At 47.0% G+C, this 19,170-nt stretch overlaps 1 protein-coding gene across 1 annotated transcript in view; it reads right to left on the reverse strand.

Annotated features, from left to right (window-relative positions):
• Positions 1–3,169: 3,169 nt before the first annotated feature.
• Positions 3,170–19,170, reverse strand: part of COL5A1 (collagen type V alpha 1 chain) — a gene marked incomplete at both ends in the record, with an annotated part of 146,534 nt that continues 130,533 nt past the window's right edge. The window contains 16 exons of the mRNA XM_084299050.1: positions 3,170–3,316; positions 5,881–6,114; positions 9,713–9,781; positions 11,821–11,933; positions 12,277–12,535; positions 12,858–12,911; positions 13,698–13,733; positions 14,164–14,217; positions 14,714–14,821; positions 15,180–15,233; positions 15,332–15,385; positions 15,831–15,938; positions 16,671–16,724; positions 17,147–17,200; positions 17,652–17,705; positions 18,046–18,099. Coding sequence (XP_084155176.1) covers positions 3,170–3,316; positions 5,881–6,114; positions 9,713–9,781; positions 11,821–11,933; positions 12,277–12,535; positions 12,858–12,911; positions 13,698–13,733; positions 14,164–14,217; positions 14,714–14,821; positions 15,180–15,233; positions 15,332–15,385; positions 15,831–15,938; positions 16,671–16,724; positions 17,147–17,200; positions 17,652–17,705; positions 18,046–18,099 — 1,506 coding nt within the window. The remainder of the gene's footprint in view (positions 3,317–5,880; positions 6,115–9,712; positions 9,782–11,820; positions 11,934–12,276; positions 12,536–12,857; positions 12,912–13,697; positions 13,734–14,163; positions 14,218–14,713; positions 14,822–15,179; positions 15,234–15,331; positions 15,386–15,830; positions 15,939–16,670; positions 16,725–17,146; positions 17,201–17,651; positions 17,706–18,045; positions 18,100–19,170) is intronic.

The following is a 19,170-nucleotide window of genomic DNA, read 5'->3' on the forward strand; positions in this document are numbered from 1 at the left end:
GGGGTGGAGAACTGAAGAGTGGTGGCCTGGGGCCCCCGTCCTGATCCCAGCAGCCGAAGTCCCTGGGCGATGTCTTTGCACAGCTGGGTTGATCCGAGTTTGTCACTGGGCAATAGGATTCCTGGAAGGTCTCTCTCGGATGCCTTTGCTTTCGTGTTTTATGGTGCGTAACCTTTAGGTGCTTTCACCGCTTCTCTGATGAACTCTTCACGTGCCACCGTGCAGAGGGGTCGTGGGGAAATCCCGCTGCAACCAACTCCAAGAAGACATTCACATCATGTTGGTTTAGGTGGAAACAGTAAACTTGATTTATTGAAAAAATCTATTACATTTATTCCTTTATTACACAGGTTTAAAATATTTAAAAATAGCTCTTATGGGCATTACACTTAAATTTTATGACATGTTTATTGGACTTTGAAGAAATGTACAATATGTCATTTGACAGTATATTTTAAAAAGGGCCTTATGTACTAAATTTTTTTTTTTCCATAGGTTTTATTTTTCTTATCAACATTTGTTCAAGTCATATATTAAGGGAAGAGGGAAATAAAATTACACAAAAAGAATGTCTGCAAATACAAGTAGTAATTTTATTGCAATATACCGTAGCTAAGTGGTCTGGGGAAATCGGAACAGTTTGGAGCTCAGTACAATTACAACACTGTGGAATTCAACAGAGGATTTTTTTTTTTTTTTCTTAAAGCAAGGAAATAAAAGGAAAAAAAAAAAAAAAAAAAAAGAAGAAAAAAGCTCCCTTGATGAAAATTCATCGTAACAGAATCACATGACCTAGACAGACGCACACGTGTGTACATACATTGATATATGGCTTATCTGTTGCAGAGAGGAACGTGCAACCTTTCCTGACCTTCCCACTGTTCCCAGACAAGGCTCTCGCCAAGGTGAGCAGCTGAATTCTGCGATACACCATCATATGCTCAACTGCACTGCTTTGCTGCTGGAGTCTGCAGTTTTTAGGATAGCACCTTTTTCTTTTTTTTTTTTTTTTCCCCCCAGCGGGAAAAAAAAATAGACAGAACACAACACAAGAAGGGAGACGGATGGACACGGCTCTTGCAGACCCAAAAGCACCACGCAGCGTCGCAGCTCCCGCCGCCGCCTCGAGCCAGCACCACGGGCTCGGGTTCGGCATCGCTCCCTCCTCTGCTAGGGAAGGAGGGGGGAAAAGACATCATATATAGGCTCTTCTTCACAGTAAATGTGATGTCCTTTCCTTTACGGTGGCAGACCCCCCTTGGCTCAACCGTTGCTGTAATACTCCAGGCCAAATAATAATAATAATAATAATAAAAACCCTGCAACATCTATTTGCCAGCCAAGAGATCTAAACAAGGAAATGGCCAGGGAGAAAACAAACAAACAAACGGAGAAGGAAGGTGGTGTCAGCTGGTTGCGATCCAAAAATGCTGCATGGAAAAAAAAAAGAAAAAAGAAAAAAGAAAAAAAAAAAGCCATCCTGGCAGCAACCATGGGCAGACAAAGAGAATTGCACACGCAGCTTCGTCCTCGCATCCGGACAGCGAACAAATACATAAATTAGCACCACAAACATTCAGCAACTGAGTACAATCTGGTGTGATTACCACCATATAAAATGCATGAATATTTTTTTTTTTTGGAAAAAAAAAAAGGCGTAAGCACATTTAATACTTTCTACATGGGCTGTAAAAGCTACTGTAATACAATTAGAGAGAGGAGCAGACCTTCTACATAACGAATACGAAGGTGGCATGCATTTATAATCAAAGACTGTAGCAAAAGCGTGCAGTCTGCGTTGGAAGTGGCTAAAGCAAAGGCCAGTGGGAGACTGGCCACTGGCAGGGTATAACCAGTGTTGTGTAAATGTTACTCGAATAGATAGCACCACAGAAAAACATTTAAAAATAAAAAGCACCTTTTTTTTCTCCTTTTTTTTTTTTTTGTGTTATGCTTTACACTTGGTATTCAGAGAGGACAAATGGATTTCCCCTGCCAGTGCAATCTGCCGCTGGGAATAGATTTTTTTTTTTTTAAACATTTTAAAAGAATGCTGAAGGAAAAAAGGAGGCAAGAAGAATTAACTTAAAACACGCACATTACGGTAAGCAGGGGTATAAAAGGCAGAGATGCAAATGGGATTCTGCTTTTAGGTCGGCGTTTTGTAGGAATCTTAGCAAAAAGTGGCTTTATTTTCCTTATTTTGGAGCGAATCCTTCCAAAGGCAGCAGTGGCCGGGAGGCTTGGGGGGTCCTCACCCCACAGAGCCTCGTGCCTGGGCGCAGCCCCTGGGCATGGGGCAGCGCCAGGGAGGGCGCGCGTGGCGGGGCTGTCATCGTACGGACAGGGTCACATGCATGTTATGAAGCCAGGAACGTTTAACCACTTAAAATAATATACAATACACATATTTACTTACAAACATACAAAAATATAAGCACCTTTAAGACACGGGGAAGAAGACGCCCGGCGTGGCTTTTAGCAACCGAATTGGGTGGGTGAAAATTTTGTAAAAAGTGGAATCACGCGATTCAAGGGAGATAGTACGAATGCTGGAAACGGCCATTACATCTGCTTGCTAGACCCGATCCAAATCTCACAGAAGCCAACGAGATGACCATGAAGAACTTCAGCAGGGTTTGGATTAGAGCCAGGACTGCCCCGGTTTCAACGTCAAGCCGAACGCAGGAGTTTCAAGTTTGTTTTTTTCCCCATTATTATTATTTTTTTCTTAGAAACAAACGATAACCTCCAGCCAAGCTCTTGGTATCATCTCATGGCGAGAAGAAGTCTTTCATGTGTTTCCATCTCCGGACCCCCAGGTGGCTGTGCAGAGGTGGCTGCGGGAGGGAGGTGACACGGGGACAGGTCTTGGGGCCACGCGTGCGGCCTCAGGTCATGCGATTCTGGTCTGTCGCGGGAACGGTCCTCGCGGTTGGGTTCGTGTGGGTGCAGCGGCACAGAGGAACTCGGGCAAGACGAGGAACAAAACAAAAGGAAAAAAAAAAAATAACCCATCGCTGTCCAGTTTCAGAACGTGCATGTGACAAGGAATTCTTTTTTTCTTTTTTTTTTTTTTTCTTTTCTTTTCTTTTTTTCTTTTTAATTAATTAAATGGCGCAATGAGGTTACGAGGTTGCTCATTTGGAGACTAGTTTTCAGGTGGCTCTTAGCCCATGAAGCAAGCCGGTCCCACCTCGAATCCAAATTTCTGTGACGCTTCTCCGAAGTCATTGAACATGATGTCGACTATGGGTACTTGCTCAACCTTGGGCGTGTTGATTTCCAGGACAGTCTTCTGATAGCCCTTCTTTGCCTGGAGGGGAAAAGGAGGAGAGAGAGGAGCTCTGGTGATGCCTCCAACCCCACACCAGCCAGTTATCACGAATGAGCATTCACTGGTCAGCTGGGAACATGGAGATGGTATCACACAGGTATTTCCTGAGCCAATTTCAGAAGCATCCAGCACCAAAAAAACTCACAAACATTTACCCTGCAAACGCACTAGATATGCTCTCAAGCAGGATGGTTAGGGATCACTGAGCAAACCCTGAGGGGGACGAGTGGCCCGAGCACGGACTTTGGAGCAGAACAGCTGTTGCCATGCAGACAGAAAGCACAAACGCTGCCTTCAGCACATCTCAGAGCTGGAACGGGAGCCTGGTAAAACTGTTGTGGCTGTGCTATAGCTGTGTTGCCTCCCCGAGGACACGCATGGGTTGTTGAGCAAATGTGAGCGATTTAATTTGAATATATTAGTTTGACTATTATCCGAGCGCTACCGAAAAGCCCACGTTTAAAGTTTGATGGAATTCACAAGGTGATGTTGTCTTTTTATCGTGCCTGCTAGCCATACAGTTATTTCTGAAATATAAATAATTATTGGAGGAGCAGAAGTGCACCCGGGGGCATACAAAGCTGCACAAACAAGTGAATTTATGGAGCAGCTTTTGGCTCTACCTTACCCTCTGATTTGTGTGTCTCAAAAGAATAGGCTATAGCACAACTACTGAGAAAGGGCTGTAAGATCAGGAAAAACACATCCAAATAATGGCCCAGACATTAGCCCTGGAGTTCCTCCAGTGTGGGCTGCGGCAACCTCAATCATGGTGAGCACGCAGGTCCTGTCGGGACCTCTGGCAGTGCTGTGTTGGGTAGGCAGGCCTAATTTTTCACTTGGCAGGGCTCAATCTTATCAAATCTTGCCTGTGTTTCAGGAAGGATGACCTGCTGAGGTCACGGAGATGGTGGAGGAGTGCAGGAGATGCAGAGCATCTTTCTACAAGGCTCTCTGAGCATCTCACGGGGACGTGGCTCTGCACTAAATCGATCCCTTAATGATGCAATGAGCTCCCCTGGCATTTTTACCTCCTTTTCAGAGTCTGCAGGAACTTCTCCTGCAGAAGGGGGCAGGAAGGAAGGGGCTGAGACCCAGCAGCTCCAAAGTGATGCCCAAGGAGCCAGGACACAGCTCCATGCCCCGGGGGGCACCAACTCCAGGGCTCATCCAGCCTTTGCCCCAGCCTTTGATTTTTGGAGACTGGTCATGCTGACAGCAACCTGTGCTACAGCCTTCATTGTGAAGCGACCAAGCAAATAAAACCAAAAGGAGCGGCAGACCTGTTTCCATGCAAATATCCCTCATTAGAGAATAGGGAGAGGAATGTAGGGCACCTGAGCGGCACCACTTAAGCTGAAAGGATTTTCATCAGACACATCTGCCTTAAAATTTGCAACCTGTGATCTCGCAGCTTCCCCGAGTCTTAAGAAAGAAAAGGGAGGGGAAGGTTTTTTTTTTTTTTGCTGAGGACAAGATGTGTTAGCAGGAGACCTGAAGTACTTGAGGATAAACTTCCCCATGTGACTTTTGAGTGTTTTCAGCAGAGGGATGAATGCCCTTTCCCTCTCTGCGTGAGTGTTAAAAGAAGTGATTCTAATTTGATTTTCCTCATTGCTCCTACAGTAAAAAATGTGTGTGCGCCAGAACAGAATCACTTTCATCTCAAATTATGTGGAGGGCTTTTGCTGTCAAACATCTCTATCTTTCAGTCCCGTGGGCTTCAAGCACTGCAGTTGCAGAGGGTGAGAATTATGCAGGCTTTTGCACCAGCAAACTGGATCTCAAAATAAATACAAGCGGCACCTGCTTTGCCAAATTTTCAGCTCCTGAGGGTAGATTGCTCAGAGCTCAGTCCCAAATCAGGTGCCCAACAGGAGGAGGAGGAAGCAAAGGCAAGATGTTGGGCCCCTATTGAAGATCTGGCCGTTGCTCATTGCAAAGGCAAAGAGCACTGGGGGCTGCCTTGGCTCATCCTTCGCCAAGGGCACGGGCAGCTTTCATGTAGAGCAGGCACACAGCAAACCAAGTGCTGTGCTGGACTCCTCTGGCAGCTCGGGGACACCCACCAGGAGCTGAGGAGCAGCTGCACCCAGCACAACCCAGAGCCCTCCTGAGGCTGCACGCAGCAGTGTGCCACCAGCAGCACCACCACCACCCCAACATAATGCTTTGCCTCTAAGATTTCCTGAAAGCACTTGCAAAATTATTATCAAAGCCTGCAGAATTCCCCTGCACCTGGATGTCATCACTCACACCTCCCCATGTGAGTCAACAGAGTAAGAGCAAAGGCAGGAGGGAATGTTTAAAAGCAAGCAGTGATTTTAGACAGGTCCCTTCTTCATGCAAAGCCAGCAACAAACCCAATGAATGCGGTTTCTAGAGGTGCTGCAGCTTCCCCTGGCCTCGAGCTGAGCCACAACACAGGGAATAGCAAGCTGGAAGTCTCCCACCCTGGGAATAACCCTCAAGGCCACCCCGTGGCATGGAAAATTTGGAAGCGATTTGCTCAGAGATCCCTTCTGCGGGGGCTTCCCACGTACCGCGCAGCCGTCGAAGGCGGCTCGGATGTAGGGGTTGTTGTCGTAGGACATCTCCTCGTCGTTGGAGCCCAGGAAGCGGATGGCCTTGTCGTAGCTGTCGGTGGTGGCGTCGTGCCAGGCTACGGACTGGTAGCAGTTGTAGGTGATGTTCTGGTGGGCTGAGGCGCTCAGGAGCCGGAGGAAAGTCATCTGCACCACTCCGATGGGGTTCCCATCCGAATCCACGTAGGAGAGCTGTGGGAAGTGGAGAAGGGGAAACACTGGGCAGTGAGAGGCAATGCAACCCACCTGGGGGGCTCCAAGGACCACCAGTCTCACCCATCCTTAGCCCCATGTTCACGGGCATCCTGCCCTCTGCTCCTGGACCTCCCCACCCCAGCGGGGCACGGATCCTGCTCCTGCCATGCTGCACGGCACAAGGATGCTCTGGTCCTTCTGCTGCCAGGGCAGGTTCGTTCTTTTGCTGTTTGGGAACTGTTCATGAGCTGAACTAACAAGGCTAACACGGGGCAGGAGGAGAAAGGAAAGGGGATTTTGGCCCTGGTTGCAAAAGGGTGCAGTGCTGAGCAAATTTGGGGATATATGTCCAATGGTTATTAAAGCCGATACTGAGCATATTTCTCCAGCTTTTGAAGAGAGAAGAATGAAGACTTATGGAGGAGCTTAGGGTTTTATTTTCCTGCCCCATTTGACACAATTTTTGACCTCTGTAGGTATTTTGCTCTGCACACACAGGGCCATTTCCCATTCATCTTTCCTAGATACCAGTAGAATGTCTTTTAAACAATCTTTGCAACCTTTATATAGAAATCCTCTTCCTGCCAACAGGGGCTGCGTGCTGCCCTGGCTGGAGAGGCTGCATCAGCCACAGGGAGCTCTGCTTGCTGCCCTTGGGGCATGGCATGAAACACAGAGCCACACAGCTGTGCCTGCACAGGGATTTGCTCCGATCTGCACATCAGGCTCCTTTTCTCCCCCAAGGGAGAACGGCTTCTGGAAATACGTTTCTGCAAAACAAGTTACTGAAATCCCCTCCAGCCCCATAGGATTCGGGCCTTTCCAGGACTCTCTCCTGTGCCCCACCAAGGAAGCAAACGCTCAGTGGGCCAGCCAGACCACAAGTACAGACCGACTGTACTCAGGGTGGTGTCTCCAGCCATGGCCAAGCTGCCAGAGCTGCTGCTGGAAACTGTCTACAGGCGGCTGACTTCTTTAGTAACAACTGGGGGAAAAACACAGCACAGAAACAACGCAGAGTTCTTCAAGGTACCATAAAACAACAAATTATGGCGCGAGCTGCAAACAGTAGAACAAATTTGTAACCACATGACAAAATCACGAGTAAAAAGATCATAAAAGTAAAGAAATGTATACCAACCGGTTGTCAGGATACCGTTGCGCTGTCCTCCTGAGAGTTAAATATGACTGACCATGAGAGAGCCACACATGCCAGGTGGAGAGAGACCAGAAAACCACCAGGACATGGAAGGAGAGGGACACAAAATGCCAGCTACTTGGCACGCACTCAACGTCTCAGCTACCCATCGACCTGCAAGATTTGCTTTTCCTTGCGCTCTTATTTCAAATCAGTGCTTGGCCTGGGAGCTTGGTTGTGTGCTAAGGGGTCTCAGTTGCTGTTCTGCCTCTGCAGGCTGCACGAGATTTGCAACTGGAGCCACTGGGAACTGGCTGCACGCACAAGGCTTGGCTGGTTCTGCAAAAATCAATCTTTTCCTTTTTTTCCTGTGTGACAGTATTTGCCTGTGGCAGGTGCCATATGGCATTGAAGGATAACAGGATGGGATAGATGGCAGGTCTCGTTAGAGCTACTGGGAATTAGGGGTGTGCATGAGTAACGCACACGGGAGGAAAGCAGAGTCCAAAAGAAAACATCTGCAACCCTCTTATCCCTCTAAATGCAGGTTGGCTGCCTCATGAGAAATCCTGGGAAATTAACTCCAGGTACTCTGTGTCATTGATTAATGACAGTGGGGAAGCATCAAAACGAGATGGTTTCTTTGTATTTCATGTTTACTCTGTCCATCTTACTTCAAGTGCTCTCAGAAGAAAGGCACAACTTGGCCTTGGCACAACTGCACACCTTGTGCGAGCAGAGATTCCTTTGGGGTGCCCCATAAACAGCCCCATGGAAATCCTCCCCATGTTTCTGGGATCCCCTGGGCTCAGCCCCAGAAAGGCTGGGGCTGGGCTGGGCACAAAAGCTCTAGGGGTGAGCAGAGCACTCCAAGGGGCACTGACACCCATCCTGCCAGCCTGCACAGACTTCAATTGATCCAGGCAAACATCTTCCCCGTTTACTGATCTCATAGCTCCAAATACAAATTGGTGTGAAATGGAGCTACTTTTTTTGTTTTAAACAAACTCCATATTTATGGCCGGTGTGTTCAACAGTTCTGTGGTTTGCTTAGGAAGGTCTTCTATGTGCTGGTGGCTTTTTTCCAAATGGAAAATATGAAACAGGTAAAAAGCAAGAAAACGGCAACATGGAAAGATGGGACAAAGGGCTCCAAGTGGCACTGAAATTCCTATTTAGAAAAAGGGCCCTGAGCTCTAGACTGGCCATTCAGCCTCTAAAGTAGCTGACAAACAGACTGGAAAGAAATAAACAGAAGCAGAGAAAATGGAGAGATGAAGGCACTTGTAATATTAATTGATGAAGTGCTCTGTGACTAAGCTAGGAGCAGTTGCCCTCCAAGGAGCGATGAGGCTGAAGCCTTGGCTTTGCAGCCTTGCCGGATGGTGCAGAAAAGCTGCAGAAGCCATATCCTTCTTGTGGGCAGAATCAGAGCATACACGTTTAGTGGCGATGAAATGGGGCTTAGGAAAACAAGGCAGTGTTTTCCTTCGTTTGCTCTTTAAGGTGGAAGTTTGCACGTTCTGCAGAAAACCTCTGCCCTGGGCAGCAGGGCCATCAGCACCTCCACCTGCTTCTCTCCGCTGAGTATTTCCTCCTTCCCTAATCCTCCTGATTGGATTGAGCTCATTACATGCATCCTGCTAATCCTACAAGAATTGATACAGACGCGGGAGATTTCTGTTTCCGAAGGAGAGCTGGATCGTGCTAATCACTTGCTGATGGGCTCTGTGGGAGAGCAATCCATCCACCACAAACCTGCTACAGGACAAAACCCTTTTACGTGTTGCTGTCTTGGCTGCTTGCTGACATCAAGCATTGTTTGACCTCACAAGAGCCACAATTAAGGATTTTTTTTAAAGGAGAAAAAAAAAAATCAGTAAAATTCCAAGCTACCAAGCTTGGCACACACTCACGGCTTGAAATCTTCGTTTGACTCAATGACTTCACCTCTCCCAGGCTCTGCTGGTGCTGTGGGAGCCCCCCTTTCTTCCCCTGGGGACAACCTGACCCAGTCCAGCCTGGAGCCACACAAGGGTTCTCTGAAGATAGAGCTACACTCCCTGGGGACCGCAGCATGGGGACATCCAGTTTGCCCTTGTCACAGTGGGAATGGCTCAGGAGGCAGCAACACCCTCCTGCAGGGTACAGCCTGCTCGGGGCAAAACCCATATTGGGTTTTGCTTCTTTTTTGCTTCAATTATTCCACCTTAAATGTTTTAACTGCAGCTTGTGATGGCGATTAGTCCAGCATGCAGAGTGCAACAGGTCTGGCCATACCAAAGCAGGTAACGTGCTCTGATTCAGACGAGAGGGCCAGGGTTAGCCACTTACCAAAGACCCCCGCTTGTATTGACTATACCATGTGGAAGGCTGTTCTTTGGGCCAACGAGCCATTTTACTCTGTAAAATATGACACGGGTTAAAGAAAACAGAAAGCACTGAGATGCATCTTACCAGTTTACCGCGCTTGAATTCACTGAACCAGGAGCCTGGGTTTTCCTTTGGCCAAGAAGTAATTCTAGCCTAGTTTGTGGACGGCAAGGAGGGAAGAGAGAAAGAAAAGAAAAAAAAAGAAAGAAAAAAAGTTACATTCAGTTCCATGAGTAGAGTCTGCAAGTCTTATTGAAAATGTCCGACTTCTTTTAAAGAGAATGTTTCCTTAATCCTTATAAATCAGTAACAAGACCAGCCGGCAGAGCCCTAAGGTGCCAGCAGCCTCTCGAGCAGAAGGAGATGCCACTGCTTGGCACCAGCCTCCTTCACTAAGGGCTAATGATCACTAACTCCGGATACTTTGGATGCCAAACCGGCAGTGCAGTCTGTTGGCAGGAGAGCTGAAAAGAAAGACATAGGGGAAAAAAAAGGAAATATGAATAGTAGAAGTGCTGGTAACAGACAAGGCTGCTGTCACTCCAATGTCAATTCCAGATGCTGTGGGGCTAGGAAAGGCAAAGAGCACGCTTAAGGAAAAGCGTCCATCTGCCTCCTGCAGTTGTACAGCAACAAGGGGCAGCACAGGCTGCACATCCTCCTCCATCGGTGCCGGGCCATTGCACGTGATGGAGCTCCAGCCACCTGGAGCAGTGCAGGGGGTGACCTTGACAAGAAACGTGCTGTCAGAGCATCCTTTATGGGTGACCATCCGAGCAGCTGAAGCACTTTTCGCAGTCAGAGCACAAGGAAGGAGTGCAGCTGCCGTGCGCTCTCCTGGTTTTCTGAAACCTCCCTCGCTTCTACTATAAATCTCTCCAAAAACAATGGAGAAACTTTATGCAGGTGTCTCAGGATTATCCCTTCCTTTCCAGTCTGTGAACCATAAAGCTGGTCAGTGTGCTGCCACTGTGCTAGGGGTGGACTGAAAGGGGAGATGTCAAGCCCTGCAAGGACTTATAGTAAAACCACTCAGCCAACACTTCATGCTGCTGTGGTAGCAGTTTTCATCCCTCTCCATGGAAAACCAGCAGGCTGAGCCTTTTTCTCATTACGGCATTACTGCAATAGTGTAGCACAGTTTGCATTTGGGGAGCATCACAGCCTGTGTCCAGAAGAGCAGTTGGCAGGGGATGAAGTGAGGCCCAACAGCCACTGGCAGAGCCAGTGGGGCATGAATCTGCTATAAGATCATGGGCAGAATCCACTTTTTTTTTTTTGCTGTCAACACTTTGAGGAGATCCATGGCAAGGTAATGCAAAGGAGAATAAATCTATCTCCTATTTAAACAGCCCTAACAAAAAAATCAGGGAATATTTATGCTCTATGTTATTTGCCCTGCACTGGCACATATTTCTGGTGGATAAAATTCAGCAGGCGAACGGCTTCCACTGGAGTGAACAGCTTCATCTGCACCTCGTGCCAGCTGCAGCACAACTGTGACATTGGGAGCGCTCCCCCAGGCTGCTATACAAAGACTTTCAGCTTGGCCAGCGCTAGAGCTGGTCCCCAGGGAGCAGGGAGAGCTGCTCCACAGAATAAGGTGCATGGCTATGGGGCAAAAAACGTGAGTATGGGTGAGCTAAGCACATCAGTACATGTTAACTTAATCAATCTTGTGTTTCAGTGTCTGGAACAGTGCTGAGACTGGCTGAAGCCATTTAGGAAACCAGATACCCCCGAGAAGCAGCAGGGAAAGTTACAGGAGGTGAACATTTATCTGCTCTGCCTGAAGGCACAGCCAGGACGGAGGAGGCAGTGGTGCTTGCGCACACCAACGGCAGAGAGGCAGCCCCACTGCAGGAGGGAAGACAAGGAATGAATTAAATGTGGGGAGCCACAGCTCCTGCACCAACACAGTTCTGCCTTTGCAAAGGAAAAAAATAAGGTTTTAGCATTTATCATGCCTGAAAACATCTTCAAAGTTTAAAACTGACTTACTCAAAGAAATTCTCTTCGTAAACATATTCCTTAGTACTTTAAAAGCCAGCATTGTACAACAAAAGAACTGCTCTGGATTTTTACTTGCTACTGTTCAAATCACCTGATATGGATTCTCTGTGAATATTCACATTAGGAAACAACCTCTTACCATCATGATATAGGAGAAAAATAAAGTTGTACGGACTTACTCCTTCAGACTTCTTATCCGGGAAGATGCAAGTCTCTCCACCAGCTGTGAAATTACAGTAAACTTTGAAAGAGTCCCTGGAACATCCTTGGTTAGGATCAACCCAGTATTCACCTGGATGCATGACAGGGCAGAGAGGGGAAGAAAGAATCAGCACTGTGGAGGGAGGACAATGGGCGCTTCAACAACCATCTTAGTAGGTACATTTCATCTCATTCACAGGCCACTATTTTTTGGAGACCTTTTGTTCTGATTCCAGGTGATACAGTAGCACCTTTCAGGAATAGCTTTTTTTTTTTTTTTTTTGCATCAGACATCCCCATTCTTCTCTGTGGGTAAGCTACAATCCTCATGGGACACAAGGGCCAGAAGTTCCCCAAATCTTTCCCCTTGACTATTCACTATTAGTGGGAAACCCACAGCATATTCCCTGTCCCTGCTCAGTTCCAGGACGCACCGTCTGGGAAATCCGGGTGACAGAGCTGCAGATCTTTGCAGGTGCGAGCTGGGTTATGTTGAGTGCCCAACGGATGCTTCATTTGCTCAATTTCCAGTTTCAAGGAATTCAGTGAGCCAAAAATTTCCTCCATGCCATCTGCATAGTCCATGTAGTTGTCAGCATTTCCATCATCCACCAGCTGGCTGGCATCGATGTTTCGCCTGGTCCTCTTGGAGGCCTGGATGGGCAGCGGCTGGATGACTTCTCCAGGAGGACCCTGAGTTGAGGGGAAAGAAAGTAACTTCTCATTGCAAAGGGGGAAGAGACAGAAGAAATGGCCAAAGCAGCCACCAGCACCGACAAACAGTACCACAAGACAGGTAAAACACCCATGATGGTGCTAATGAAAACCCCAGCCACGAGGCACGAACATGGGTTTCATCTTCTCTTGTCCTCCTCCCATTACTAATTTCTCCCTTCGCCTCCTTTCTTCCCCTGGCAGGACCCACAACATCCTAAATCTTTACCTGGATATCTACATTACAACACCTGTTAAATCAGAACCTCCTTTCACATTTCATGCGATGGGCTGTACTTACAGGAGGCCCTGGGGGCCCAGGAAGACCAGATTCACCCTTTGGACCTGTTGGACCCTAGGTGGAGAAACAATGGAAAAACATAAATCACTCAGAAAAAAGAAAAAAAAAAAACAACAACACTTGTTACTGATACTGCACTACATTATTTCTTTTAATAGTCTCTAGCAGCAAAAACTATCTTCCTATCCCTTTAGGGACACAAAGAGAGTCTCCTACCCCCTTACCCCCTAATAAAATGTTTATTTTGTTTACTCTCTGATGCTTGGTAAGAGAAAATGTCTGTCAAATGCTTGGTATTAAGCAGTCAAATTTTGCTCAAGCTTCTGCAGAAAAGGAAGGATATTTCAATGTATGAGGTCTCCAAATCAATTCAACAGGTTTATAAATCAAATAAAATCTTAAAAGTGATAAAATATTTAATTCTGCATGGAAAAAAAGACTTTAGGAAGTTGCACAGGAGGAATTTTTAGCTGCCTGAATAGATGATCTGTAGTACAAAGCCTGCTTTAGTGATGCATTTCTCACCTTCGCTTTTCAGCTTGCTACCTCTTGCTTCTATTTTTAATATCCTCTGCTTTACAATAGCGGGTTTTCTCCCAAGGACTATGCACTGGATTCCTCCTTATGATCTTTTCTACACTGATGTTCAATGAAGTACAATGCATGGAACAGAAACCTTCCCCAATTATAACTTCTGGGCTTGGACAACCTGAAAAGGCTGTATTTGCTACAGTCATCTTTGGCTAATTGCTTTAATGCTACTGATGGGGAGATGTCGCAGCAGGTTATGCACTTAATAAGAGATCCTCAGCCTCTTCATTTAACAAAGTCTATACTCACTGATGATCCTTTAGCACCTTTGGGACCAGGTGGACCCTGTGTAGAGAAGAATGAAGAAGGGAGTTAGTTTCTTTGTCAGCAGAGAAGTCAGCCTCTCCTTACAGACACAGTACTGTTACACAAGGTTCTGCAATTTTAACACTCACTTCCCTTTTTGTGTATACTTTTCACATCCATTTGAGCTGGATGCTATTTTTATTTGCAAACAGACAAAAAACATCGGTGATGGACCAGCCTGCATCCCTCCCACAGGTCCATGCATGCCCTCTGACTTCCACCCACTGGGTACTCCTGTAACTCATTCAGGTGTTGTTAATGGGCTCAGCTGGGCAATCCTAATTCCCCACAGCATCCTCAAACAAGGTCAGGCCAGATGGGCCGAACTGGGTTATCTGGGAGCACCAAGGTGACCCCAGAAGGGCTGCGGAGCTCCCCAGGAATTCAAAGATAATTACTTGTCACATACCGGTAATCCTGGTGGCCCTGGGGGTCCAATTGGTCCAGAAGGACCTGTGATACCCTGAAAAATAAAAGCAGAACAACACTGATTTGCATGCAGTGATGCTGGCCTATTGCTATGCAATTAACATCTGCTCACAGTTGACCACCTGATTTTGGAGGACATTCAAATCTGAAAAATCAATTAATATTATTATTATTTTTTAAGTGTGTGCATCCAGAGAAGGTTGTGAGTGGGAAATCTCATTTAGGCACACAGTTCTAAAAATCAGTCCTCCTGATGCATATTTAATGTTATCATCCCTCCAAGCCTATTCAACTCTTTTCATACAAGCCCTGAGAAACTGCTTTCCACTAAAATGGGTCATTGTGGAGCACCTCTACATTTCACATGTAGAATAAACCACATTAATATAGAAAACAGCAAATATTCCTCAAAAATTTAGCAAGACTCCCTTGCTGAGCTTGACCATCTCTCCTATACCGCACTTGCTCAAAGGCAGCAACCCCCGCCCAGCTCAAAAACGTGTTTAATGAAGGTCTTATGGGACGTTTACCTGCTCTCCTTTGGGTCCTGCTGAGCCCTGGGGGCCTGGGAGACCTCTGTCGCCCTTTTCTCCCTGCTCACCCGGTGGCCCAATAAGACCAATTAAACCTGGATGACCCTAGGGGAAAATAGCAGATGTTAATTACGATCTCTCTCCAGAGGTAACCGAACGCCAAAGCTACCCATCAAAGACATCTCCAGGTACACAAACAAATATCTAAGCAAGGTGACAGGAGTTTGCAGCTACCCTTGACACCTGGAAGCGGCAGAGCAGTGAAAGGACGAGCTTTTTGCAACGGGAAATGCTACAAATGCAGAAACAGAACTGCTGCACCCAAGTGCCTGCTCATTTTGTATGGGACATATACTTCATACCCTTCTGTGGGAAGGAGACTCCTGCCCTAAAGCAGACGGGTGTTTGCATCGCCTGGTGCAAACAGACACAGACATCAGCGAGGTCGTGCACCGATTCTTACCTTTTCACCTTTAGGGCCAGAGTCTCCTTTAAGGCCAGGCAAACCAGGTGGGCCCTTTGGGAGACAGGAGGGAAAACAAAGGGGAGAATGAGATTATGGAAAACACGCTCTCCCATTTCAAAACCTCGTCAGATGTGATGGTCTGGACGTACCATTGGGCCTGGAGGACCGTCTGGGCCAGGTGATCCGGGGAGACCTTGTTCACCCTGTAAAACATCACAATTCCCTCAAAGCCATCGTTCATGACAGCAGTGCTCCCAGCTGGGGTTACTCAGATTATTCATAAATCCTCATCCTGCCACTGTGCCAGGGAACATTTGCCCTGTTTTCTTAAAGATGGTAAGGACAAATGTGTTTATACCCCCCTCGTGCTCCAATCTCCACTGGAAAAGGGGCTTTCAAGCTCCAGGAAATGTTGCCCCGGAACAGACCCAGCACTCAGATAAAAGGTGCTGGGAGCTGGTATCCATCATCACATTATTTCCACTGAGTGTGTTTTGCCTGCTGTCAGGCACTGCAGCACAGAAGCTCTCTGCCCACTTGCAGACAGCATGTTACACTGGGAACAAGCTGCCTTCCACAGCAAATGCCCCTAAAGCACAGCCCTGAGCAGAAATGTTCTCAGACTCTGCTCCTTTGGGGAATACTCACGACTGGACCAGGAATTCCTCGAAGACCATCAGGGCCGGGTTTCCCTGGAGCACCCTGGGGACCGATTGGGCCTGTCTTCCCAGGAGGTCCTTCCAAACCAGCTTCACCCTGTGTGGAAAGACAGCACAGTTTAATTTGCATCGGGCCATCAAGTGATCTTCTCAGAGATGCAGAAGTGGCTGGCAGGATGTCACCAAACAAACACAATTCCCTGCATAGCATGTAAAATTTTCCATTCGCTGATTTTCCTGCTGCTTCCCTATCCCTGATGTGCTGGGGACAAGTCTCCAAACAGCTTCACTTTTCAGCCTTGCCTATTTCTGCTGATTTACAGCAGGAACGGTTCTTTGCTGCGAGCCCTCCAGAGCGTGAAGCTTCCTTTGGTTCGGTCCTGAGAGATGTGCTAGCAGAGCACATCCTCCTCCACCAGCGTTCCTGTGCCTGCCACAACAATTAGATCTGTAATTTGCAATCCCACTTGCCGTTTCCCCACCACCCCTAATGAAACTGCCACGGTCCAATAATGCTGTGTTTGCCCTGGGATATGATGCACGGCTCTGCAGGCCGTATTATTCACAACACATTAAATTGCCAAATATGGCACTTTGTCATTTCGAAGCAAGAAAAATATTCCCATGACCTTACCAAGCTCTAATCAACTCCACGGAGTTTGTTCAAAGATGAAACATACGCTTTAATTTGAGGCCAACGGCCCCAGATTCAGGCTATTTTGTTGTAGCGCAGCAAAATCAAATGACTGTCTTTCAATAACAATGTCAGAGGGTGAGAGCTTTGGCACATGAAGGATATGGTAGAAGACAAATCCCATTCAGCTCTCACCTTGGCTCCTTTCTCTCCTTGCCTTCCTTCGGGACCAGCTGGACCAGGAGGGCCCTAAAGAAAGCACAAAATAGATGCAAAACACAGTTAGATCACCCTGATCTGCAACAGCCTAGTGGAATTACCAAAACAGTGCTTCAGTCCCAGAGAAGAAGACAACATGGAGACAAATATCTCTGAAAGGCTTTATAAATTAGCTTCTTGATAAAAAAAAAATCTCTCGTCTCTACCAGGAGAGAGAAAGTAAAGGAGCACCTTAAATTTATATTTTCTTTTGGGTGTTGGAACCTTTGAAAAAACAATGAGATTTAGTTGACAACTTCCCATTGATTTCCAATGGCTGTGGATGGCATGTCAATTTTTTTTTTATACATGCTACTGCCTGGCATTTACTTTAGACGGAGTCATAAAATCGGTTAAAAAAAAAAAATCAACACGAGTACATTCAGAAAAATATTTTTAAACAATCAGCTTACCCTTTTTCCTGGGGGTCCGGAGGGTCCTGGCTCTCCCGTGGGACCTGGGGAACCCTAAATGGAGAGTGGAGGAGAAGCCATTACTGCACCACGAGACATGGGAAGAAGAAGCAAGCGTGCAAAACTACAGCTGAGATTTGGAGTTTGTGCTAAGTCGGGGTGTGGGCGGCCAGTACAACTCCCAGCACTTCCTTGGGGTGCAGGTGGTATCTTGTTTTATCCCTTCCCACCATGTAATACCATAAGGCATGGCGAGCTTAAAACGAAAGGCTAGATTTTGTGTTTTTTTTTTTGTAAACTAAAGCTTTGCTTTTTGGATGTATTGCTGAGCAGCCTGGATGGATGGCAGTGGCCAGGCTGACACAGACAGGAAGGGATGGGACGGGGCAGGCGGCTGGGGAAGCTGTTGGGAATTTGTTGCTGTACATCTTTCTGTGCTAAAGCCCTTGGACCTGCACAGAGACACTGGGGACTGAACACAGAGCCCTTCCATCCAGTTACTCACAGTCTGACCAGGTTCGCCATCATCACCTTTGTCACCAGGGGGACCATCTTGACCCTAAAATGGAAGAAGGAAGCAAGCAGGAATATTTAGGGTACAAATGGAGCTAAATAAAATGTTAGACCCAACAGGTGTGGTTCAGCATGTCCTGATGTCACCAGGAACCATCCCTTCCCATCTCTTGCTGGGAATGCCAGCATCAGCAAACCTCCCGTATCAAATACCGTGGACAGGAACTGCTACCACCCCAAAGGCTGCGGGGTGGGCAGAAGAACAGTCTTATGGTGGGACTTCCCACCCTTTCCCCAAGTAAAGACCAGAGGAGCTGCTGGTGAATGAACAGCACACAGTCATATTTCACAAAACCTAATTATCCCTCTATGGGACAAACACTTACGGCTGGACCAGGTTCTCCAGGAGGACCGGGGTCACCAGGGAAACCAACTGGACCCTGTGAAGAGAGAAGAGGGAGATCCCCAGGTAAGAGGTTGCACCTGGAGAGCTGCAGAGCACTGTACCTGTCACCCCACTGGCAACATGGGGAGATGCCCTGTGGAGCAAAATCCCAATTTCCTACCCTCAAACCCAGTCCCAGTTCACATCCCGGTTTTGTGTCTTCAGTAATTTCATCCTGTTACAGTTCTCTGCAGCCAAGCTATACAAAGCTCCAGTATCTACACAGGGAATTTCATCTAGTTTTTCACAAATAGTGACAAGTGACAGTGAAATCCTCTCAGCTTTGGAGAATGTGCAGATTAGAAGGTTTTGCTTTTCTTTACTACACGACGTGTAACATTTTTCACCTGAAGATCCTCTGAAAGCATTTAATGACTAAAACAATTCCACCACTCTCCTCCATATAATGCCTATTGTGCACTTCAAATGATTCTGAGAACAGTGCTCAGACACTAAGTTTGAACCAATAATGCACTCTCCCCAAACCCCATCTGTTAAGAGAGATGACTAACTCCCCTGCCTCCTTTGCTGTTTCATGCCATCTTTGTTTATCGCATGATGAATTTCTTCAGCCAACAAGCATCAAAGGAGCAGGCAAGACAAATACTGTACCATTGTCATCTGGTATAAATCAGTCCAGCTCTGCTGGCTTCCATAGAGCTACAGCAATTAGCATCAGCAGGGATCTGACCCCGGAGGTACTGCTCCCAGATTCACATAAATCTCCTCTCTGCTGTCTTGGAAGCTTTGCTCTGGTACAGAGGACCCTTGCAATGCACAAGCTCAGATGCAAAGTAATCCTATTGCAGGCCCTTTCCATAAGTGTGTTTCCTGACAGCCTGCAAAAAGGACTAACAATTCAAGTAACGCTGCAAGATATTGTACATTTGGGTCTTTTCCTCATTAGCACCCTAAAGGAATGGATTAATAGCACATATTAATTAGAGGGGAAATTCTCTGGCTGGTAAACTACTTAGAATTTCCACAGTAATCCCTGGAAAACGTCTCTGCATGTGGAAATCTCCACAGGGCAAGACAAGGAAGCACTATTTTGACAGCAGGGGGT

Source organism: Netta rufina (assembly GCF_964035555.1).
Source record: "Netta rufina genome assembly, chromosome: 20".
Classification (NCBI taxonomy): domain Eukaryota; kingdom Metazoa; phylum Chordata; class Aves; order Anseriformes; family Anatidae; genus Netta; species Netta rufina.